At 39.0% G+C, this 25314-nt stretch overlaps 1 protein-coding gene across 1 annotated transcript in view; it reads left to right on the top strand.

Moving 5' to 3' along the window:
- Positions 1-25314, top strand: part of LOC124623189 (E3 ubiquitin-protein ligase Iruka-like) — a 150256-nt gene that overhangs the window by 40552 nt on the left and 84390 nt on the right. The window contains exon 3 of the mRNA XM_047148995.1: positions 16244-16359. Within this exon, the coding sequence (XP_047004951.1) occupies positions 16244-16359 (116 nt within the window). The remainder of the gene's footprint in view (positions 1-16243; positions 16360-25314) is intronic.

The following is a 25314-nucleotide window of genomic DNA, read 5'->3' as shown; positions in this document are numbered from 1 at the left end:
CCCCCCCCCCCAGGACGAATGTACATGATCCCTAATTCATGTATTAGTTACCGAAAATTAACTTCTGGGCTGAAAATCAGGCACTGTTATACTCTTATTTATTAAATGTTCGCTTGTAGTCACACTTATTTGATTTCGTCACTTTCTCAGACAACGGATCGGGTCTGGAAAGCCCTAGCTTCTTTAGGGCTAACTTTTCCTCGTAATTTTCTTTTCTGTTAGCACTTAATACAGGTTCAACAGAGTTCATGTTGACACTCCACATGAAAGCCAATTCCTGCATACTAGACAACCAACTCCAACCACAAACTGCCATTTGAAGAAATTATTAAATTCAAGCAGTGCTATGTACCAACAAGGTTACTTGACTAGAATACAGATGAGGCTAGAGGCACTGAGAACCATAAGGGCAAAAGCTCACTAGCTTTGACCCCCCCCCCCCCCCCCACCTCCTATATTTTAAGTGAATAGCAGAGTAGCAGAGCAACCAGTGAGACAGCTTTTCGTGAATGTTCAGATATACGTAAAATGTGGGCCTACAGTACAGATAACCTGACCCACCATAAGATCAAGAGATGTGACAAGCATGAATAAATGTTAGTCTCTCAGTGAACGATGATGTGCTTTATGGTACTCAGCACCTGAAATGGATTACGCTGTGATAAAATCCAGAACTTAATGTACTATATCTCATTCAGTGTCCAACAAAATAGGTTTTTCTATCAGTATAACTATAACATATACTGATGTCTGATCTAATTTTACTATATAATGAGTGAATTTGTGTATCTGGGGAGTGTGCTACTGCCTGGTGTGATTTATGGCGAACATGGATAAAAGCCTGCTGCAGTGTGCTACCACCTGTGGCATTGATGTAAATTTGTAGTTGAGTGGTAAAGACTATTAGTGCACACTGCGAATCGTGCACATTATCAAATCAGTATGTATTTAGCCCATAAGACAATTATCACGCCAGTTGCGCATGCGCAAAAGCTCCTTATAATTTGCAGAAGTGAAGATGTGCTTGTGACCCTGATGCCAAGTTTCCCCGAGTCTAGAGGAGCAATATGTAGCACAGTGCGGTACATTAAGTGTTGTGTTTTTCAGATTACTGCATCTACATTGTGTTTAACAGCATTCAAAGAAAAATAACCAATAAATCCGCAACGTGTCAAAAGTTAGGGTGTTCATGGGCTCCTACACAGCAGCCGCCACTGCCTCTGATGTTTGTGGCCACAGAGTATTCAAAGTTTGCACCAGTAACATTTGCCTTCATTGGCTTGAAGCTTAAAACCTGAAATGGAAATGCAGTTTCCACTGCTCTTGCTTGAGCTCTTTCCGCTAAACGCAAAACATATATATTGCATTTTGACACAAATAATCATTTCTGATAATCATTGCACCAAGCTACTGTCCTCTGGACAAGACAAGCTACAATGTTAACTAATGTAATTCTTTCTTTACGTAATCTAAATCGTTTGCTGGCCTGAGGACAGACCAATCTGGATGCGTCAGGATACAGCGAGCTCTCATTTATGAATGGTCTTTGGCAGACCTGGAGAAACTTTTTAATTTCAGCAGAGACCTTTCTCAACTGCTGCTTCATTTTTAAATTCAGCAAATACCTATCTCAACTGTTCCTTCATTTTTACTAAAACCAAAGCATCTAGATTAAATATTGTAGCTTTCACCTTTTCATCATCGCGTTTATTTCAATTCAAGGCTCTCGTTTTCCATTCACCATTTAGCATCACGTTCTGTTTGCGCCATTGTCAAAGTTTGCGGTAATGGAAAATGTACCTCCTCTGCTATGATACTTTACTCCAAGTATCACTTTACTGGAGCGAATCCCATTGATTCATGCCACAAATTATTTGTAATTTTGACAAAGGTTCCTAAGTAATTAGGTCATGCTGAATTATGCTTATGAGAATAGGTCCTGCAGAGCATCTTCAACTCCCTCATGAGCCTTTTGATACTGGTTACTTTGGGGAAAATATGGCGAAATCTGAACGTGTTTAATCTGCTTGCTTTCAAACAGAGCAGTAAATTTCCTGGCAATGAACTGATGTCCATTGTCTGACAAAATCAATGTTGGCAGCCACATACACAAAATAATTCTTCTCTAATTTTCCCACTGTTACTGATGGTGTAGCCCCCATAATCTGTTAAAATCTCATGCATTTTGCATAGGTGTACAATACAACAAAAATAGATGAATACCTATTGTGAAACAGATAAAGGTCCAGAGACATCTACAGCAAGAAGCTGTCTGTGTCCATGAGGTATGACACTTTTCACAGCCCCTTGACTATTTATGGATGCAGCTGACACTCGTTGCCGGCTGTTACCCTCTTCGGTACTCTACACCATAAGTTGCTGAATATCACAGACTTCTGTAGTATTGTGATGCACTTTCACACCCAATAATCATACTCAAAAAAGAATAGAGACTGTGTGTTCCCGATCAGCATACTGACGTTCTCACTATCTTTCTTCTCCTAAATAACATGTACTAATGCATCTTATAGTATATTGTCATTTTCAGGTAATCCTTTGAATGCAGGAGATGTTTATCCATATGAATATATTCACTGCATTCTGCTCCCTTCATAATTCTCTATAGACTTCTCAAACCTCTGCTTTGCTTTTATACCCTTGAAGTAAAACAAGTTTATTCCCTGTTGTCACTCTTCCTGATAATCACCTTCATTACAGACTAGTAATTAATGACAGTGTGTGTGTGTGTGTGTGTGTGTGTGTGTGTGTGTGAGAGAGAGAGAGAGAGAGAGAGAGAGAGAGAGAGAGAGAGAGAGATTTACGTGGCTTTTGCCCTTCCCATACCTAACTTCTATATCACATTGTCGAAGATATAACACGCACCCGGCTAACTGAGAATGTCTCAGATAGCACCTTTTTGAGAAACTAAGGGCTTTGAGGTCAATTAAGGCATAGTGTGGTAACCAGTTGAAAATCCCTCAAATTTCTGAAAACTATAGATAGTAAATAATGTCTTTTGCTTAGACACATAATAATTCTTTTCAGCAGCCATGAATGTTCTGCTGGCAGAAGACAGTGTGTGGGTGTTTTACCCCATCCAATGTTTCCAGCTGGAAAAATGCAACCCCAGACCAATCCTGCTTGAGTCAGTTGACATGTAAAATAGTATAGAGAAATTTAGGCGACACAGTATTCTGCTATTGAATGACTAAACCTTCGGTTCCCAAAAATCCTGCTTGCCCTCTTCGGTCCATTTCTAAGGGACATCCTTTTTCAGTGATGTATTTAAATTTGGCTCATTAAAAGCTTGTGTCAAAATGAAATGACAGTAGAAGCTGAATAAGCCACACCTGGCTTTCAGCTGTTTCTTAGATTTAGGGCCCAGGAATTCTTCAGTTGTCTTTAATTTTCCTGCTTTGGGAACAGTACCTTTTTGCTGATATCACAAAGTAGGGAACAAAACTTCTTTTCTACAAATTTGGCATGTTTCAGTTTCATACCACTTAGCTGCATGGGTATTGACACTTGATCTAGCAGTTGATAGTGTTCCACCCAATGGGATTTTGCCATCAAACATTGTCAACGTAAACTGTTATCTGGCTCATTAATTTGGGACACAACATTTGATGTGAATGAATTTCCCAGTGAGGAAGACCAGTCTCATGATTCCATCGTGTTTTGGAACAGCCACCAGTGGATTAATCTAATTGCTGGAAGCCTTTGAAAGTAAAGCTCTGTTTCAACATGCAGTTGATCTCCTTCCTTACTGCTTCCTCTTTTGAGAGGCAGATCGGGTACTACTTTGCTGCAAAATTCGTGAGGGATAATAGTTAATTTGCACTCAAAGCCTTTCACAAAACCTGGACAATTAGAAAATACATTACTGTTATGTAGCAGTTTGCTCAGCAGATCCAGTTTTTGTTCACAAGATATTTGTTCCAATGAAATGATTCTGCTTCTTAATACCTCCTCTGTTAAGTGCTCTTCAACCCTACTACTATCAACTAATGTACTGAAATCCCTTAACACTGACATTTTAAGAGTCTTATCTTTATCAGGAAGTGACTCATAAAAAATTTTCTGATCAGCTATCTAGACAAGCACTAACTTCGACATTTGTGATCTTAATCTATATTGTAGGACTCATTACTTTGTCAAAGATTTCTTCTTCTTTTTCTTCCAGGCTGACTGAAATCAAACGACAAGGGAGTATACTGCATGGTATTTGTAGGTAAACTGCTCAAAGTGTGGGGTAAACTGTTGTGAAGCGATGGATCACAGAGCTTATGGGTCATCCACACTGTTTCATGAATCGAATTCATTTTCTATGCATTCGATAGTTGGAATTCTTTTATTATAAAACTTCACAAGTCAGGGCTGCAGACTCTACAGACATTTAAATAGATGTAGGTTTCCCAGTGTTAAAATTTATTTCATTCAACCATTTCCTCATAAACTCTGAAGCATATTCAGTCTCCCTATTAACTGCTACCATCAATGTAAACACCCTAAATTTGTCCTAGTTGCTTTACGTCTGCAGTTCGCCATGTTTTTTTGGAAACACTTACTGCCATGAGAACTTCGAGTTTTAATATAATTTCATCATTAATTATCTGTCTTTGGTTCGAAAATCCATCTGGCACACTTCCTACTGCACTGTGAACAATCCCTCATCCTCCCATGCTTTCCCTCTTCGAACAATCTGGGAGCTCATCGTCTTAGCCATTATTTCTTAGTAACTGTTCAACTCACTCAAAGAGTCCGACAAATTGATTGTAACTACTCCTTGACGCTGATCCTAAACCACACCCCACATCAAAGGGAAGTTTTTGTTCCAGGTGCTTTATGACCACCATTATTCAAAGAAACTTCTCCTGGAGCCTTGATGCTATTGATTCACTTTTCCTGCCCAGATATCCACAAACTACTCCCCTTGTGTTTCTTGCGAACAGCACTCTTGCAAAAACTTTTCCTCGAAACTTGCATATATCAGTACATGTTTCTGTGACTTCCTGCACCCATCTGGCCGCATCCCCAACCGGACGACCAACAACAAAAACAGTTTGTTCCTTTCGGCTCTGGGACTCGGTTAATGCATGGTCACGCTTGTTAATAAATACATTTGAGTACATGAAACATTGAGGATCGATTCTGTTAAATTTCTCTGTTAAAACAACAGTAGCCTGCTGCGGAGTTTCTTTTATTTTTGTAAACTGTTATGCTTTATTTTTAGAGGAATCAATAGTCTTTTTGTCCACATCTTTGTTAAATTCTACCCGATTGTTTTTAAGTGCTCTGTGGGCCTGTTGACTACCAAGCGATCCTTTTCTGCTACTTGATTAGTAGGTTTTTCATCTTGATTGTGCAACAGCACATCATAAAATTTGTTAAGAGAATTAGTGAGCAATAATTAATGACTAATGTGGTATGTTTCACTTTCTGATGCAAGAGCTCAATAATTGTTACTGAATGCCACCAGGTCTTCTGATGATTTCATTTTTAAGGATTCTAGTTACAGCGTACACTCTGTGTCTATAGTTTGTTCTGCAGATCGGCAGTTTTATCAGACATTGTGCTTTCCAAATGCTGTTTATTTTCTGAAAATTGCTTATTTAGGCTCTCTGTTAATTTTGTAACTGACTGCAAAACTTTGTTTTTGAAAGTGGCTGCTGCCTGACAAGAATGTTACGCAGTGGTCCTAACTTCAGATTGCAAATTGCTTAACATTTCAAACAGCTTGACTTTCTAGTCAATAGAATCTGTCTTCTGTGACAGTTTTTGTTCTACTTCCTCAGTCAGGGCACGGATATCATCTAATTATACTTCAAAAGATTCATCTGAGTATTCTATTTTTGTAAAGTTTTCTACATTGACAACCTGGAATTGATTTCACTTGTGTTTGCATCTTTTAAAGCCAGCAACTCCAAATCTCTGTGACTACCTGCTATGCTTAACTGCTGCACCCGGACTCTTTTTACAACAAGCTGTAACAGGAACCAAAAAAAATAACTTTGATTTCTTGACATTCCAAGAAGAATGGCACTGCGGTGAGCCATGTGGCAAATATGTGTGTGGTGGCATGGTGATTTCTAACACTCGCCCCAACTGATACAAAAATGCCAGCGTCCTTCTGCGATGCTGCACTAGGAAACTGCCATGGCCGGTGACTCAGGAATGCAGGAGCGAGGCAGTCATGACCAAAATGATCTTGTTTGTTGTGGAATGCCCACAGAGTGGACTGGAACAACTTGCTTCTTGTAATGCAGCTGACTGCCTCCAGTTTCACTAAAAGTCTCTCGCACCCTCTTGTTCCGCTTCCCAATAACAGCTGAAGTGCTCCGTATTGTTTTTGTGACCACACATCTACTAATTTCCAGTACCTGTGGTGTTGTATAAAATCATTTCCTGCACCTTGCCTCAGTTCTACTCCCCCCCCCCCCCCCTAAAAAAAAAAAGAAAAGAAAAGGCACTTGTTACATGTTACAAAGCTATGTACTCCACCACCATGTCTAAAAGTGCTCCAACTTCCTTTCCAGTGAGAATACACCTTAATGTCCCCAAGTTAGCTCCTAATACTTTAATGTCTACTCTCTCCTCTGATGCATAATTTGCTCAGCTTATTAGCTCAGAAAATTAATTACATGGCAAATAAAATTTAAGCATGAATAAATAAAGTTTATATTAGTTCATGAAATCAGTTATTTAATAATCAGTGAATGAGGTGGAATGCAATGTGGACACCATCTCTGTGCCACAGTGCACTATTTTACAGCAGTTTTCCTGGGGCCAAACAGTTTGGGGAGGCACTTGAACAGTTCTAAACCTTGGTTGGTTTGGGGAAGGAGACCAGACAGCGTGGTCATCGGTCTCATCGGATTAGGGAAGGATGGGGAAGGAAGTCGGCCGTGCCCTTTCAGAGGAACCATCCCGGCATTTGCCTGGACTGATTTAGGGAAATCACGGAAAACCTAAATCAGGATGGCCGGACGCGGGATTGAACCGTCGTCCTTCCGAATGCGAGTCCAGTGTCTAACCACTGCGCCACCTCGCTCGGTAGTTCTAAACCTTGACAGAATTCTACTCACAGCAATGTCGGCACATGACTGCCTATGAATCAGAGCCTTAACTCATGACCGTTTTCCATGCTGAGGAAGTACCAGCCAAGCTCTCAAATATCTGTGCAGTATTGTCATTTGGTCATTAATACAGTTGTCATTTGCATTGCATTTAGTCCAGAGAGTAGAAATCCTCGATTCGACTTACTATTTTCTGTGTGGCTTGGTGACCTGTCCATCCATATTTGTTTCCCTAAGGCAATTCTTGAAGACTGTTCCTTGTGATTCCTAACAGCTATGTGCTAGGAACTTCTGGATTGGACATTTGGTTCTGTTAAAGTTGTGACTTGTATTCATCTCTAAAATATAATTAATTGTTTTGTATGATTCTCAATAGATTCACCTGTGGCAATCCTTATACAACAAATCCCTCCAAAGACATGGTAAAACTTGTCAAATTACAGCGATAGAAGGCAGCTAGCCTTTTCCTGAAAAAGTCTATTTGAGTCTGCAGGCTACTAATAAACAGTAAGGCCTGCTATTGTAGAGTCAGTAACACATTTAGCTGTCAAGAGAACAATTCGTGAAGCCTTCAGATGATCTGTCACATAACCCAAAGAATTTGTGGTAATATGTAAAGGCTGATAGTGAAACCGTAGCTAGTGTCCAGTCACTCACAAATGAGACAGGAATTGAAATTGAGGGTAGCAGAGCAAAAGCTCAATTTTGAAATGTTTCTTTACAAAGGAAGACCTGGCAGAATTGCCCCAATTTAATCCTTGCACCACTGAAAAGATGAGCGAAATAAGTGTTAGTTACTGTTGTTTGGAAACGGCTGAGATTGTTAAAATTGAGCAAAGCTCCATGGCCCGATGGAATCTCTATCAGATTCTCTCTGAATTTGTGGTTGAGTTAGCCCCTTTTATAACTGTAATCTATTGTAGATCCCTTGAAGAAAAAACAGTGCCCAGTAGCTGGAAGAAAGCACAGATCACACCCATGTACAAAAATGGTAGTAGAAGTGGCCCACAAAACTACTGCCCAATATCCTTTGCATCAGATTGTTGTAGACTCTTGGATCATGTTGCTGAAATCAAATATAAAGAGGTATCTCAAACAGAATGACCACCTCCATGCAAGCCAGCTTAGATTCTGAAAAAAAGTGAAACCCAACATTCAGTTTTCTCCCGACATACTGAAATCTTTGACGCAAGGCAGTCCATGTGGATGCAGTACTTCTTGAATTCCGATAAGCATTTGGCTCAGTAACACAGCTATGCTTATTGTCTAAAGTAAAATTGTCTGGGGTATCAAGTGAAATTTGTGACTGGATTGAGGATTTTTTGGTAGGGAGGATACAGCATATCATTTTGGCTGGTGAGTCGTCGTCAGATGCAGAGGTAATTTTGGGTGTGCCCCAGGGAAGTGTGTTGGGACCTTGCTGTTCATGTTGTATGTTAAATGACCATGCGGACAATGTTAATAGTAACCTCACACTTTTTGCAGATGATGCAGTTATGTATAATGAAGTACTGCATGAATGACCCTGCATAAATTTTCAGTCAGACCTTGGTAAGATTCCAAAGTGGTTCAAAGATTGACTACTAGCTTCTAATGTTCAGAACTGCAAAATTGTGCACTTGACAAAATGTAAAAATGTAGTATCCTGTGACTATAATATCAGTGAGTTGCTTTTGGAATTGGCCAACTGATACAAATGCCTGTGTGTAACACTTCATAAGGATTTGAAATGGAATTATCACGTACATTCAGTCATTGGTACAGCAGGTGCTAGACTTTGGTTTATAGGTAGAGCACTGGCAAAATGCAATCAGTCTACAAAGGATACTGCGTACCAATCACTTGTGTGACCCCATCTAGAATCCTGTTATGTGTGTGAGACCTGTGCCAAAATATTGAACATACACGGAGAAAGGCAGCACTGATGGGAACAGGCTTCTTTGACGTGTGTGTGTGTGTGTGTGTGTGTGTGTGTGTGTGTGTGTGTGTGTGTGTTCCTACTTATCAAGTCTCAGGAATTAGCTTTAAATGATGATTTTAGGAATATACTAAAACCCCCATGTATCTTTTTTTCTCAGTATATCCACTGTGGATGACAAACTAAGACTTTGATTTAAACTGGCGTTTATTTGGTAATAAATATGCAACCAGTCTCTTATTAACGATTTATTCAACCACGAACATGTTTTTGAGCCACTGCGGGCTCATCTTCAGATGGAGGTATTACAGAAACATTATCATGTGGACGAAGTGTAGCTTCAAAAAATTGAAAGTAAACTCGAGCAACCACCATCACCATTACAAACTAAGAAAGAAATGCCAAAATTTGTCTGTCTTCCATTCCTTGGCAAAGTGTCATTTATTAAACTTGCAAATCTTTTCAGACCACACAACATAAAAATGTTCTTCCACACTGACAATAAAATAGAAAATAAAATTCTTCACAATAATAAATCCACTAAAGATTGGCATACAAATTCTGGCATATACAAACTCACATGCTCCTGGTCTTCCTTCTACATAGGTCAAACAGGGAAAAATTTTGCAACCTGCTACAAAAGAGCATATGGATGCTCTTCAACTCAAAAACTTAGATAAGTCCAGTTTTGTATCACATGTTGTTCATCATGAATACTGTGTTGATGATATCAACGACAGTATTTCTGCGCTACACATTTCTGAGAAGACCTCCTTCAACAATTGGAAATCGCCCCAAAAAATCCTGAACGAACAGACTGAATCAATGCAAAACCTTTTCTTCCAGAATTTCCATGATATTCTGGCAAAAAAAAAGACATTAATTCATCTTCCTGCATAAATCTTGTTCTTCTTGGTGTGTAACGACTATGGAATTCTCTAACTGACAAAAAGTTTTTAATTATGTATTACATATTCATCTCTAGCTGTTTACCTTTTGTATGTAGCAAGCGACATTTACTGAAATATAAAACCTATACTAGTAATATTTGTATCATAATTCAATGCATCTCTTGCCAAAGACTATAATGTAATAAAAGTGCAGCATCTGTCATATCCATGTTCTTTGTAAAAACATAGAATGTTTACATCCTGTGAGCCAGTGTAATACCAAGTGTAGCTACATACTGTGTTTATTTGTGTACATAGCATAATAATGCATGTTATAAGAAGCAATCTGATATGAATACCACAAGGCAGTGTACTGTAAGTACCTAAAATATAAAAAAACTTTTGGATTCATAAATGTTTCATCATTGATTATTAAATTTCTGTAATTTCTGCCAGCAGCACCAGCAATGCATATAGCTACACTTGGTCCACAAGATAATGTTTCTGTAACACTTCCATTTGAAGATGAGCCTGCAATGGCTCGAAAACATGTTCATGGTTGAATACATCGTAAAAAAAAATAGACTGGTTGCATATTTATTACCAAATAAACACCCTTATGTATCATTCGCATAGGGACCATGAGGACAAGATTATATTAATTACAGCATGCACAGAGGCACTTAAACAATCATACGGAGAAACTCTTATAACTGGTACAATGTGATGTAACTTCTGCCATGCACTTTACTTTGGATTGGTTAGTATAGATTTAGAAAGATCTTGATTTTTCCCACCCCCACCCCCACCCCCTGCCACCCAACATGATTGGCACTCCATCTGTAGGCACACAGACTATCAAATTTCACGAGAAACATATGTTCTTATAGTTTCTTCAAAACTGCTGAGAATATTACATCAATCTGTGTGCAAGTGATATCTACACTTTCATAGAATGCTAAAGAACAGGCAACAAACTCTTTACAATAATTTTGCCATCTGGCTCCGATCTTTGTCTGCCATAACCTGTATGCAACGCACAATTATCAGGTTTGATATAGGCATTACATGGATTTTTGTACCTGAAATGGACATAAATGATCAGTTGCAACTACAAAGTAATCTTCTATTAAATCATCATCCTTCAAAGGGCGCAAGGACTTTGCTAAAAGTAATGCAACTTTTTACCGCGTATAAATTAAGCACTCGCCTTTTTTTTTCTCCTCCTCCTCCTCCTCCTCCTCCTCCTCTTCTTCTTCAGAGAGCTTCCTTCTAAGTTTTAAAACCTCTTGTACTCTCCTAGGTCCTTCACATTTTCCTTTTCCACATTCTTTGACATGGTAAAACATGCAGTGCCTTTGTTAGTTGAACTTCCTGAAACTGTTCAGCATCTTACAATACACTAAACCCATCTTTTTGTATAAATCAATGCGATTCCTCACACTGTGGACTGAAGTGCAAAGACAATGTCAGTTTTACACAAAGTTGACTTGCCTTTACTGCTAATAGATGGCATTGTTGCCAAGGCTTATCCTCCTCTATTTCACAGTTGGCACTTCTCCCATATTGTCGCATGGGAGGGATGCTCTGGATAATTTCCTAGATCGTTTTGATTGTCTTCATCCAAATATTAATGATGGAAGTTGAAAAGGATGGGAAACTTCCATTTTTAGATATCTTTGTCTACAGGAGGGATGATGGGACATTAGGACACAGTGTTTATTGTAAATATCTTCATGCATCAAGTTGTCATCACCATACTAAGGCAATGAGGTCCTAAGTACATTGGTAAAAAGAGCTTACGCCACCTCAGATGCAGATAGTTTGACACAAGAACTGGATCATCTAGAAGTAGTGTTCGAGCCAAATGGGTATACCAACAATCAGATCTGTCATGCTCTAAAGAGTGGACCCTTGCAGGAACCAACAGAACATACAGGCAAATTGGTTGCATTCCTACCTTTTGTGGGAAGCATATGTTCAGCAATAGGAAGAATTTTAAAAAGATTTTATATTAAGAGTGTATTCCGTCCGCCAGCTAAAACTAGAGTTCTGCTGGGCTCAGTGAAGGATTATTTGGGTTTGAGGAAGCCTGGTGTCTACAAAATTGACTGCCACTGCAGGAAAGCCTGTACTGGAGAAATGATTTGTATGCTCCAGGATCAATGCATGGAGCACCTTCGCCACACACGTTTATTTCAGCCAGAAAAGTTGCGGTTGTGGAACATTGTCTTACTGAAGGACATGAAATGTTACACGATGAGACACAAGTGGTTGCCCTTATGTTGCGTTATTGGGACTGTGTAGTGAAAGAAGTGATTGAAATCCAGCTGTCTGACTACATTATAAACAGAGATAATGGATGTCCTTTAAGTAAGCATTGGAACCCAGTTTTGTTTGACATTAAACAACGGTCTATGTTTTGGTCATCAATAGCTGTCAATAGTGTTTATCAATTTATCGTTTCCACAAGTTTTCCCCAGCGGTGCACTGTTGTCTTGCTCTAGAGAGCAGTTATGTTTATGCATGTGTTGTGGACCTACGGACAGTGTATAAAGGAGCCGCGGCGACATATTCGATTTCAGTTTCGGTGAGTTAGAGCAATGGCTTACTCACCTGAAGATGGCGCCCAGATGGACTGCCGAAATATTGTGTGAAGATGATGATATGTTCTCGCTGGAGACCCAACTCGAATATCATCAATTACTACACCGGGAAAGTATATGGAGCCACAAGTTCCACTGTTGCTAGAAAATGGGGAAGGGGGGCTTCAATAGAGGCTCTGTCCAGATCCTAAGGCGTTAGTGATCCACCTGGTGTGAAAAGACAGGGAGGCAAAGATGCTTATATTGTCGGTAGTGTGTGATTAAAAAATAATATCATCCAAGCACTATCAAAAGTTGTTGGAAAACGACACAAAATTACATAATTTTTAAACAGAGTTCTTATTCAGGGCTAATAAAAAAGAATTAAAGTTTTCAAATCTAAGCTACCTTTTGATACATAAAAACTTTTTGGTGGATGCTTTTTAAGGAAAATGTGTGGTATATTCATCTAATTCAATTAATAATTTAATCTGTTTCACTTACTTGTAGCTGAAAATTGCATTTGGAATTTATATACCTGACAGAAAGGGTAGTAACTGAGAAAAGTACAGGTGGAAGATTTGTTGTTTTGGTTTTATAAAATGTTCAGTTTTACTTTTGGTCACTCAAATGGATATGGGCCAGAATTTTGGTTCAATGTGGAGTTAACTTGTCGTCCTGTCTTAAATGTTGTGGAATATGTGTTTCAATTGTAGATTCGTTCAGTGAATCTAGATCATTCCCTGTAGTTTTTTAATTCTATCAGTATCTTTCCTGCTCGTCTCAATGGAAGCAGTTTTTGTATTTATACATTTTATCAATACAAAACACCAAAGGCTACCCACATTGGGAAGAATAAACATTTGGAGCCGTATGCATTTCCAGTAACAAGACTTCTAGCTTACCAGTGATATACATCTTACAGATTCTAGAGACTTTGTATTGCATGTTATCATTGCCACTGCTGTATCTGTCACTGATATTCATAAAACTTTCGAGGATTCATATGATTTAATCTATATAAATTTTTTGAAGAGCAGTTGTTAAAGTAAACTGAGAGGTGGAATTCATAAAGTTCTCTGTAGATGTACATGTTGAGATGAATTGCTCTGCTAAGGTAGTGGAATATTTTAAACGATTTAGCATTCAAAGCAATATACTGTGTATTGAGACTAATGATCAATTTGGTCTTGGATTGCCTTGTTACCCACTTTACAAGAACAGTGCGCAGGAAATAAAATTCCTTCAACATCAGAGGAAAATAATTGGCCACCCATTGGGAAAGTACAATTCAGAGTTACATTGAAATTAAGGCAAACAACTGAGTATATATCCTATTATAAGTAGGAAAGTTGCTACTCACCATATCGCAGAGATACTGAGCCGCAGAAAGGCCACACACACACACACACACACACACACACACACACACACACACACACTCACACTCACACTCACACTCACACTCGTGCACGCAGACGCAACTCATACGACTGCAGTCTCAGGCAACTGAAACCACACTGTGACCAGTAGCACCAGAGCATGATGGGAGTGGCGACTGGGTGGCGGTAAGGAGGAGGCTGGGTCGGGGAAGGGGAGGGGTCGTATGGTGAAGGTGGCAGCCAGTGAAGTGCTGTAGGTTAGATGGAAGGCAGGGAGAGGTGGGGAGGGGGGGGGGGGAGTAGCAGAAAAGGAGAGAAATAAATAAAAAGACTGGGTGTGGTGGTGGAATGAGGGCTGTGTAGCGCTGGAATGGGAACAGGGAAGGGGCTGGATGGGTGAGGACAGTACCTAACGAAGTTTGAGGCCAGGTGGGTTACAGGAACGTAGGACGTATTGCAGGGAAAGTTCCCATCTGCACAGTTCAGAAAAGCTGGTGTTGGTGGGAAGGATCCATATGGCGTAGGCTGTGAAGCAATCATTGAAATGAAGGATATAAGGATATCATGTTCGACAGCGTGTTCAGCAACAGGGTGGTCCATTTGTTTCTTGGCCGTAGTTTGTCGGTGGCAATTAATGTGGCAGACAGCTTTTTGGTTGTCACGCCTACGTAGAATGCAACACAGTGGTTGCAGCTTACCATGTAGACAAAGTGACTGGTTTCACAGGTATCCCTGCCTTTTATGGGATAGGCGCAAAAAGGCAAAACAAATCTCCTGTGACTTATCTTTCTAATCTCCCACCACCTCCCAAAGTCCCACCATCCGGCCACAGAGGAGCATTCCCCTCGTAACTCAGTACCACCCAGGACTGGAGCAGCTGAATTACATCCTCCACCTGGGTTTCGATAACCTCTAATCACACCCTGAAATGAGAAATGTCCTGCCCACTATCCTTCCCATCCCTCCCACAGTGGTATTCTGCCGTCCACCGAACCTATACAGTATACTTGTCCATCCTTACACAACAACATCCTGCTGCCAATTCCTTAGCTCATTTCCCATACTCCTGTAATAGACTTAGATGTAAGACCTGTCCCATACATTCTCCCGCTACAACCTCCTCCAGTCACTAGCATCACATATCCCATCAAAGGCCGGGCTACCTGAGAAACCAGCCATTTGGTCTACAAGCTAAGCTGCAACCACTGTGCTGCATTCTATGTAGGCATGACAACCAACAGGCTGTCTGTCTGCATGAATGACCACCAACAAACCATGGCCAAGAAACGAATAGACCACCCAGTTGCTGAACACGCTGCTGAACATGATATCCTTCATTTCAGTGACTGCTTTGCAGCGTGTGCCATATGGATCCTTCCCACCGACACAAGCTTTTCTGAATCGCGCAGGTGGGAACTTTCCCTGCAATACATCCTACATTCCCATAACCCTCCTGGACTCAACCTTCATTAGTCACTGTCCTCACCCATCCAGCCCCTTCCCTGCTCCCTTTCCAGCACTACACAGCTGTCATTCCGCCACCACACTCAGTCTTTTTATTCATTTCTCTCCTTTTCTGCTACTTCTGCACCCCCCCCCCCCCCCACTCCCCACCTCTCCCTTGCCCTCTGCCTAACCTGCAGCACTTCGCTGTCTGCATCCCCCAACATACTATCCCTCCCCCTCCCTGCCCCGGCCGCCTCCTTACCCCCACCCAGTCGCCACTCCCATCATGCACTGGGGCTGCTGCTCGAAGTGTAGTTTCAGTTGCCTGAGACAGCAGTCGTGTGTGTGTGTGTGTGTGTGTGTGTGTGTGTGTGTGTGTGTATTGTTGACAAAGGCCATTGGCCAAAAAGCTTTAAATGTGAAAGTCTTTGCTGTGCATATCTGCGACTCAGCATCTCCACTGTATGGTGAGTGGCAACTTTTCTTCTTATAATATTGTTACATTCCATCCTGAATTTTCCATTGTTTGTTTTGAGTATATATGCTCTCAGAAAAGGAAAATATCTGAGAGAATATATACTCTGTTGTTTGCCTGTAAGCTTATCCTTTTCTGCTTGGCTGCTACGAAATTCCTCTGCAAATCAAGTAAGTGGTGCTCTATCCTATATACTCCAAAGTAAATGATCTCATATGATCTACTTTTGCTTTGTCTTAAACATTTTATTTCAAACATTATTTAAAATGTTATAGTTGTGTCTTTGATTGAAAGCTCTAACACAGTCTTGCATTGGTAATGATTGCATTGATGCTCAGTTCTGTTGTCACTGATGTAGAGCAGTTTGTCAGTTAACCAATCTGTAGATGTTTTGATTAGCATAAGTACTTTATTGGAATGCTGTAGCTTTCTAAACTTGGTACACTTTGTTCAATTTCTGTTGGTGTTTAGCGGCTGGAAGACCGCATCACTGATATTCTGATGGGGGTTGGCCGTGGTGGCCTTGAAAGACGTGTACCTCGTGTTCGTGAAAGAGATGGAGCAGATGTTCGCCGACCTGGTCCTAGGTAAGATAGTATCGTGCATGTTAGGAGAAACTGGGGAAAAGTGCCATAGTTTACATATTCACACATGAGGAACATTGTTGGTATGTAATCTCTTCAAATGTTACTTAATTTATGTCCAAATCATATGTGTCGGGCAATAAAATGTGGTCTTATTCCTTGCAATGGAAAAAAGAAAAGAGGTTTTTTCTTGAGTGTGTCAGTACATTAGACAGCAGAAAGTGATATATTTCTCTGTTCACCTGATTGATGATTTTATGGAAAAATGCTACAGTTGAGTTCCTATTCCTCAAATGTGCTCCTCAAGAAATCATTTCAGTGTTAATCGCCACCTGTGTATAATTTTTTCATAAGTATAGTAGTAAAAAACTTAATTTGTTCCCACAACTATTTTAGTTGCAGGAAAAATCTTTCTGCCGTCTGAAGATATTATACACACAATTCACACAGTACAATAATTATTTTATAATTATTTCGTTGTTCTGAATCTTGGTATTTTGAAGGTAAAGCACTAACAGTTGCCAGTATAAATCCTTCATTATGTGTTTTAGGGAATGTACACCTTATAAAATTTCTTGATAGATTAAAACTGTGTGCCACACATGGTCTCAAACATAGACACTTCCGTTTCATGTGCAGTGCTGTCACTGACTGAATTACGGAAGAACAAGAGACAACCAGACTCGGTCTTCTGCCACTACAGCTCTTCTACTTTCCACTCTGGAAACAATACTTAGGTTGTGTGTAAGCCAGCTCTGCAGTGTGACACTGCGTGTAGGAAAGCACTGTGGAATGTGAAAAGCAGAAGTATGTGGTACTGGCGACAGAAATCAATTGTTATACGCATCTGTACAGTACCAGTTAGTAATGTGTTAGTATTTCAGGATAAATTGGAGCTCTCGAGGACCAAAGGCAAAATAATTATATTGTAAGGTGATTTTAATATAAACTTTGTTGTACAGTTGTGGAAATCAACTTGTTTATTAATCTATTAAATACATCGTCCCTCATGAACCATGCCATTGGTGGGGAGGCTTGCGTGCCTCAGCGATACAGATAGCCATACCATAGGTGCAACCACAACAGAGGGGTGTCTGTTGAGAGGCCAGACAAACGTTTGGTTCCTGAAGAGTGGCAGCCACCTTTTCAGTAGTTTCAGGGGCAACAGTTTGGATGATTGACTGATCTGGCCTTGTAACATCAACCAAAATTGCCCTGCTGTTGTGGTACTGCAAATGGCTGAAAGCAAGGGGAAACTACAGATGTAATTTTTCACAAGAACATGCAGCTTTACTATATTGTTAAATGATGATGGCATGCTCTAGGATAAAATATTCCAGAGGTAAAATAGTCTCACCATTTATATCTCCGGGTGGAGACTACTCTGGAGGATGTCATTATCAGCAGAAATGAAACTGGCATTCTACGGATCGGAGTGTGGAATGCCCTATCCCTTAATCGGGCAGGCAGATTAGAAAATTTAAAAAGGGGAAGGGATATGTTGCAGTTAAAATAGTGGAAATTAGTGAAGCTTGGTGGCAGGAGGAACAAGACTTCTGGTCAGGTGAATACAGGGTTATAAATACAAAATCAAATAGGTGTAATGCAGGAGTAGGTTTAATAATGAAGGGGGGGGGGGGGGGGGGGGGGAGAAAACAGGAATGTGGATAAGCTACGACGGACAGCATAGTGAATGCATTATTGTGGCCAAGATATACACGAAGCCCACGCCTACGACAGTAGTACAGTTTTATATGTCAACTAGCTCCACAGATGAAGAGATGGAAGAAATTATGATGCAATAAAATAAATTATTCAGCTAGTTAAGGGAGATGAACATTTAATAGTCATGGGGAACTAGAATTCGAAAGGAAAAGGAAGAGAAGGAAAAGTAGTAGGTTAATATGGACTGGCGGTAAGGAGTGAAAGAGGAAGCTGCCTGCTAAAATTTTGCACAGAGCATAACTTAATCATAGCTAACACTCGGTTTAAGAATAATGAAAGAAGTTTGTATATGTGGAAGAGGCCTGGACACACTTGAAGGTTTCAGATAGATTACATAATAGTAAGACAGATTTAGGAACCTGGTTTTAAGTTTTAGGACATTTTCAGGGGCAGATGTGGACTCTGGCCACAATTTATTGGTTATGAACTGTAGACTAAAACTGAAGAAACTGCAAAAAGGTGGGAATTTAAGGAGATGGGATCTGGATAAACTGAAAGAACCATAGGCTGTAGAGTGTTTGAGAGAGAGCATTATAATTCCAATCACAAAGAAAGCAAGTGTTGACAGGTGCGAAAGTTACTGAACTATCAGTTTAATAAGTCAAGTCTGCAAAATACTAACAAGAATTATTTACAGATGAATGAAAAAACTAGTAGAAGCTGGCCTCGGGGAAGATCAGTTTGGATTCTGTAGAAATGTTGGAACATGTGAGGCAATACTGACCCTACGACTTATCTTAGAAGCTAGATTAAGGAAAGGCAAACCTACGTTTCTAGCATTTGTAGACTTAGAGAAAGCTTTTGACAATGTTGACTGGAATACTCTCTTTCAAATTCTGAAGGTGGCAGGGGTAAAATACAGGAAGCGAAAGGCTATTTACAATTTGTACACAAACCAGATGGCAGTTATAAGAGTCGAGGGACATGAAAGGGAAGCAGTGGTTGGGAAGGGAGTGAGAGAGGGTTGTAGCCTCTCCCCGATGTTGTTCAATCTGTATATTGAGCAAGCAGTAAAAGAAACAAAAGAAAAATTCGGAGTAGGTATTAAAATCCATGGAGAAGAAAACTTTGAGGTTCTCCTATGAGATTGTAATTCTGTCAGAGACAGCAAAGGACTTGGAAGAGCAGTTGAACGGAATGGACAGTGTCTTGAAAGGAGGATATAAGATGAACATCAACAAAAGCAAAACGAGGATAATGGAATGTAGTCGAATTAAGTCGGGTGATGCTGAGGGAATTAGATTAGGAAATGAGACACTTAACGCAGTAAAGGAGTTTTGCTATTTGGGGAGCAAAATAACTGATGATGGTCGAAGTAGAGAGGATATAAAATGTAGACTGGCAATGGCAAGGAAAGCGTTTCTGAAGAAGAGAAATTTGTTAACATCGGGTATAGATTTAAGTGTCGGAAAGTCTTTCCAAAAACTACTTGTATGGAGTGTAGCCATGTATAGAAGTGAAACATGGCTGAGAACTAGTTTAGCCCAAGAAGAGAATAGAAGCTTTTGAAAGTGGTGCTACAGAATAATGCTGAAGATTAGATGGGTAGATCACATAACTAATGAACAGGTACGTACTGAACAGAATTGGGGAAAAGAGGAATTTGTGATACAACTTGACTAGAAGAAGGGATCAGTTGACACATTCTGATGCATCAAGGGATCACCATTTTAGTATTGGAGGGAAGCATGGGGGGAGGGGGGGTAAAAATCATAGAGGGAGACACTAACACTAAGCAGATTCAGAAGGATGTAGGTTGTAGTAGTTATTCAGAGAGGTAGAGGCTTGCTCAGTATAGAGTTGCATGGAGAACTGCATCAGACCAGACTCTGGACTGAAAACTACTACTACTACTACTACTACACCAAGAAGTACATCCTGTTTGACAAATGTGATCAAGGTGCATACAACAATAACACCCACATCCTACTGTTCAGTTAAGGCCCCAAAGAACTTTATAGTGAAGGTGTCCTCCGCAAAATAAAATGAACATACAAGGCTGGAAAACAGGCTGTCAGTACCAAAGATAGCCTACAGGAGACATGTAATAGATTCCAACAATGTAATGCTACTTGCAGTACCTGCTGAAGCACGAGATGTGAAAAAAATGTTTATCTAGAGTGACACTGAAAAGGTAAACAAATGTTGATATTGTGTGTCAGTGTGTTAAACTCCCTTTCCTCTCACTATATGTATTTAATAACTGCCATTTAGAGACAGTGGATAGTTAGTTTCATGTTCCATACAATGGATTTAGCATACAAAGAATAACCACCTTGGCTGTAAACATCTTCACGTGGAAAATGAAACAAACAGTGATTGATTCCCATAGATGCTTGAAAAATATAGAAATTTCCTCAACAAAGTTGTATCAAACCAAAAACAAATCTCTAGCCATTACTACTTTTTTTCATTGAGATCTTCAGTCTGAAGACTGCTTTGATACAGCTGCCCATTATACTCTCTCATTAGTTATTTTATTGTCCAAATAAATTGATCTTCTACGTTTAGTGTGTCCTTTCCTAGTCTAATTCCCCCCGTACCACGTGTTTTAATTTGACTACATTCCCATTACGCTTGTTTTACTTTTGTTGATATTCATCATATAACCTTTTTTCAATGCACTATCCCTTCTATTCAACTGCTCTTCAAAGTCCTCTGCTGCCTCTGACAGAATTACAATGTCATCAGCTAACAATGAAGTTTTTTATTTTTTTTTCTTGAATTTCAACTCTCTTGCGAAATTTCTCCTTGGTTCCCTTTACAGTTATCTCAATGTAGGCATTGCAAAACATAGAAGATAAGCTGCACCTTTCACATTTCCTTCTCAACCACAGCTTCCCTTTCGTATCCTTCGACACTCTTAACTGTAGCCTGGTTTCCGTACAAGTTGAAAATAGCCTTTTGTTCCCTGTATTTGATGCTTCCTATCTTCAGAAATTCAAAGACTATTCCAGTTAACACAGTTGAAAACTTCCTCTGAATCTACAAATTCTATAAATGTAGGTTATCTTTTATTTTTAACCTATCTTTTAAGTCGAGTCATAGTCAGTATTGCTTCACATGTTCCTACATTTCTCTGGAACCCAAACTGATCATCCTCAAGGTCAGGTGCTATCAGTTTTTTCCATTATTCTGTGAATAATTTGTGTCAGTGCTGTGCGGCCATGGCTTATTAAACTGATAGTTTGGTAGTATTCACACTTGTCAGCAGAATTGGAATTGTTACATTCTTCTTGAAGTCTGCTATATTGTGCACACTAGGTGAAATAGTTTTGTAATGGCTGGCTCTTCCAAGGGTCTCAATTATTCACAGGGAATGTCACCTACTCAACCCCTTTCAGTAATCTGTCCAATTTTTCTCACAGTATCATATCTCCCAAATCAACTTCATGTATTTCTTCTTTCCTTTCTACAGTATTACCTTCAATCCCATCCTTCTGTAGCCCTTCTATGTATTCCTTGCACCTCTCAGCTTTTCCTTCCGTACTTAGAACTGTCTTGCTATCGGATCTCTTGATATTCACACAGCTGCTTCTCTTTTCTCTGAAACTCTCTCTAATTTTATTACAGGCAAAATCTATCTTGCCTCTAGTTGTGCAGGAGGGTATGTTTTTACATTTCTCATATAGCTATTCTGCTTGCCACTTCACACTCCCTATCTGTCTCATTTTTTAGATGTCTGCATTCTGTTTTATCTGTTTTACTTGCTGCCTTTATATATATATATATATATATATATATATATATATATATATATATATATATATATATATATATATATATATATATATATATATATATATATATATATTTTGTATGGGGTATTGACTTTCTCCCTATTTGATCTTTTACTCTCTTCACTATTTCACCTCTCAAGAGCACCTATTCCATTCTTTTGTCATCTTTAACCCTGTTTCAGTAAATCTTTGCCTAATGCTCTGTTTGAAACTCGGCTACCTCTGGTTCTTTAAACTTATCAGGTCCCAGTTTCTTAATTTCCTACCTTTCTACAAAGTGTTATTGTAATATTCTAATAAATTATGAGTAGAGCTCACAGCTGCTTCCGTAAATGTTTTGCAGTTTAAAATCTGGTCTTGGTAGTGCTGTTTCACCTTCTTGTAATCTGTTTGAAACCTTTGTGTTTCCAGATCTCTTCCACATATAAACCTCCTTTCATGATTCTTTAACCAAGTGTTAATCATTATTAAATTATGATCTGTGCAAATTCTACCAGGCTGCTTCATCCTTAATTTCTTTCCCCCAGTCCATATTTGCCTACTATTTTTTTCCTCTCTTCCTTTTCCTACTATCTAATTTCAATCCCCCATCATAATTACATCATCATCTCCCTTAACCATGTGAATAATTTTTTTACCTCACTATACATTCTTCCAATCACTTCATTGCCTGCAGATCTAGTTAGCATATAAACTTGTACCACTGTGGTGAGAGTTGGCATCATGTCTGTCTTCACTTTGAAAATGTGTTCACTGTTCTGTTCGTCCCCACCCAGAGACCTGAATGGGGGACTATTTTACCTCTGAAATATTTTACCCAAGCTGATGCCTTCATCATTTATCCATTCAGTAGAGCTTCATGTCCTCAAAAAAATTACAAATATTATTTATCCTTGCTTTCAGCTGTTAGCAGTCTCGGCGCAGCAAGGCCATGTTGGCTGATGTTATAACTGCAACTGATGAAAAGGCTACTGCACCTCTTGAGGAACGTCATAATAGTCTGGCCTCTCCACAGATACACCTCTGTTGTGGTTGTAGCGATGGTACTGCTTATTGTATCATAGAGGCACGCAAGGCATACCTCCTCGGGAAGGTCTGTGGTTCGTGGGAGGCATTATATTGTAAATTGAGATAATGAGTAAAGCTTTCTGGAAAGTAGTCATTGGTCCCCACCAATGCCAAGTGGAACTATTTATCTCCAGCTAATACTACAAAAATTTGAGTGCAAAGCAAAGAGCTATGTTATTCAACAAGCAGTTTTCAAAGATTGGTGAAGATCTTCTTCCAGGAATCATTGTATCAGCAGAATCCTACACAACTTTACTCCCAACTTCAAGCAAATGAAATTTCCTGACACCAGTAACTGATAAAGAGGTGTAAAAGTCATTAATCATTACAGCCACAAAGTCCTCTTAATCATATGGTGTTGATGGTATCCCAGATTACTTATAAATGAATATTACTGTAAAAATTTTGACACCACTATGAAATGTGATAAGTAGGTCAATAAACAGAGGGCGTTTCCCAGAATTATTAAAGGCCACAAAGGTAATTCCGCTATTCAAAAATTGTGACAGTCATGGTTTAAGCATTTTTTGCCTCTGTACTTCTGACTATATTTACAATAACTGAGAAATTCATCTAAAATTAACAGCTTTTTTGAAGAAAATGTATTTGATTAAACACCAGTTTGGATTTATTAAAAAGGGGTCTGTAGTTATGCACTTTCACTGAACATTCTTAAATTCTTCAGACAAAGAGAGTTTTCCTTTGGTATTGTTGTTGATGTTAGTAAGGCTTTTGATGTTGTTAATTGCTCACAGTTGCTTCAGTAGCTTGAAGCTAATTGCATGAGAGATAAAATATGCAAAAATTCTCTGACAAAATGGTAATAAGCTGTGGAGTCCCACAAAGCTCAGTACTATACCCACTCTTTTTTCCTACTTATTATTGATGAGCTCCCATTAAACCGGATAAATACTGCTTCTGTTTTTTAGATGATGACAAATTTTTTCTTCCAAGTAACTCAGGTTCCTGCCCTGGCTGTATGAGAATAAATCAATGCTAAACATAAGCAAGACAGCTCATATTCTCTTCTATCTATTAACAAACTACATTGCACACATGAAACCCATGAAAATCGGTGACATTGAAATTTGACAAGGAACAGAGTAAACTATTGTTATAGAAAACTTAGTGTGACTAACATAGAGAGAAACTGTTTAAAGGTGGGCAGTCTTGTATGCATTCAGAATTCTCAGGCAATCGTGTGATATAAACACAATAAAAACTGTGTAATTTCAAATTGTGTATTAAATAATAGCATGTGTTATTGCTTTCTTGGGGCTACTCACAGAAAAATTTTCTGATTTAAAAGTGGCTAATAAAAATAATCAGGATATTGCCAAATCAACCAATCACCAAACTTAAAATTTGTTTTAGAAACAGCCTTTTTATTAAAAAAATTTAGACCTGTTTGCAGTAAATGGAGTAATACACAGCAATGGCACATAAACTAAGACATTGTGTGTCTTGAGGAAAATTTGATAAAATTAGAGAGTATTTTGTTGTTAACTATGGTACCTGATGTTTTAGGAGATGTCATTTTTTAGCTTCATGCGAGTATGCCAGGTTTCGACATAAGCGCACCTTGTTCCGTGCAATGATGTGTCGGATATTTGAAAGAAGCGATCAATAATTTTGATACACATTTCTGGAAAACAGAAACAGGGATTGTAACCAAATTTTCGCCGGATAGCTTCTGAGCCTGGATTTCAACAAGATTGCCAAAGGGACCTACGTTGTAAGTTTGTTGATTACAACTTCTTTCAAGTTCCTTCGTCTTGTGGAACTGTCAATTTCTGTAACATTTGTACTAAAATGACAAACATTTATGAACATAGGGCATAAGAAATTGACTGTGGATTGCTATTTAAATAACTATTCAAATAACTCCATACAGTTTAGAATTAATTTTTAATAAGCTAAAGAGAAACTTACTTTAAACATTTTTTCACACATTATCATGGCTGACAATGCCACATAAACCAGCTTTTGTACTAATAATTACAATTTCCTTGCTCGTATGATTATAGACATACCTTGTTATCAACTGTAACTAGTTATACAACATTATACCAAAAGGCTTGAAGTGCTTCATCAAACTGTTAGCAACAAATATGTTCATTGATATGATACCGTATGCATCTGCTGTTTCAACTGAATGACACATGCAAACTGACAAAAATAATATTTCTGTGTAAGTCCATCTTTATACAGGATGTTTGTGGGACCTCGGGCTGAATCAAAAACATCTTCAGCCATCTATATTCCCAATGTTATTTTATTTTATTTTTGCTACCAGTTTCAGCATTACATGATGCCATTTTCAGGCCCCTTGTAAAGACAATAATAACAACAACACTTTAAACTACATAACAAAAGGATTAGTGTAAATTTAAGAAATCAAATTGTATACAGTGGTAATATGTAG

This window comes from Schistocerca americana, chromosome 7, assembly GCF_021461395.2.
Source record: "Schistocerca americana isolate TAMUIC-IGC-003095 chromosome 7, iqSchAmer2.1, whole genome shotgun sequence".
Taxonomy (NCBI): domain Eukaryota; kingdom Metazoa; phylum Arthropoda; class Insecta; order Orthoptera; family Acrididae; genus Schistocerca; species Schistocerca americana.
This window is presented reverse-complemented; position numbering and strand designations above follow the sequence as displayed.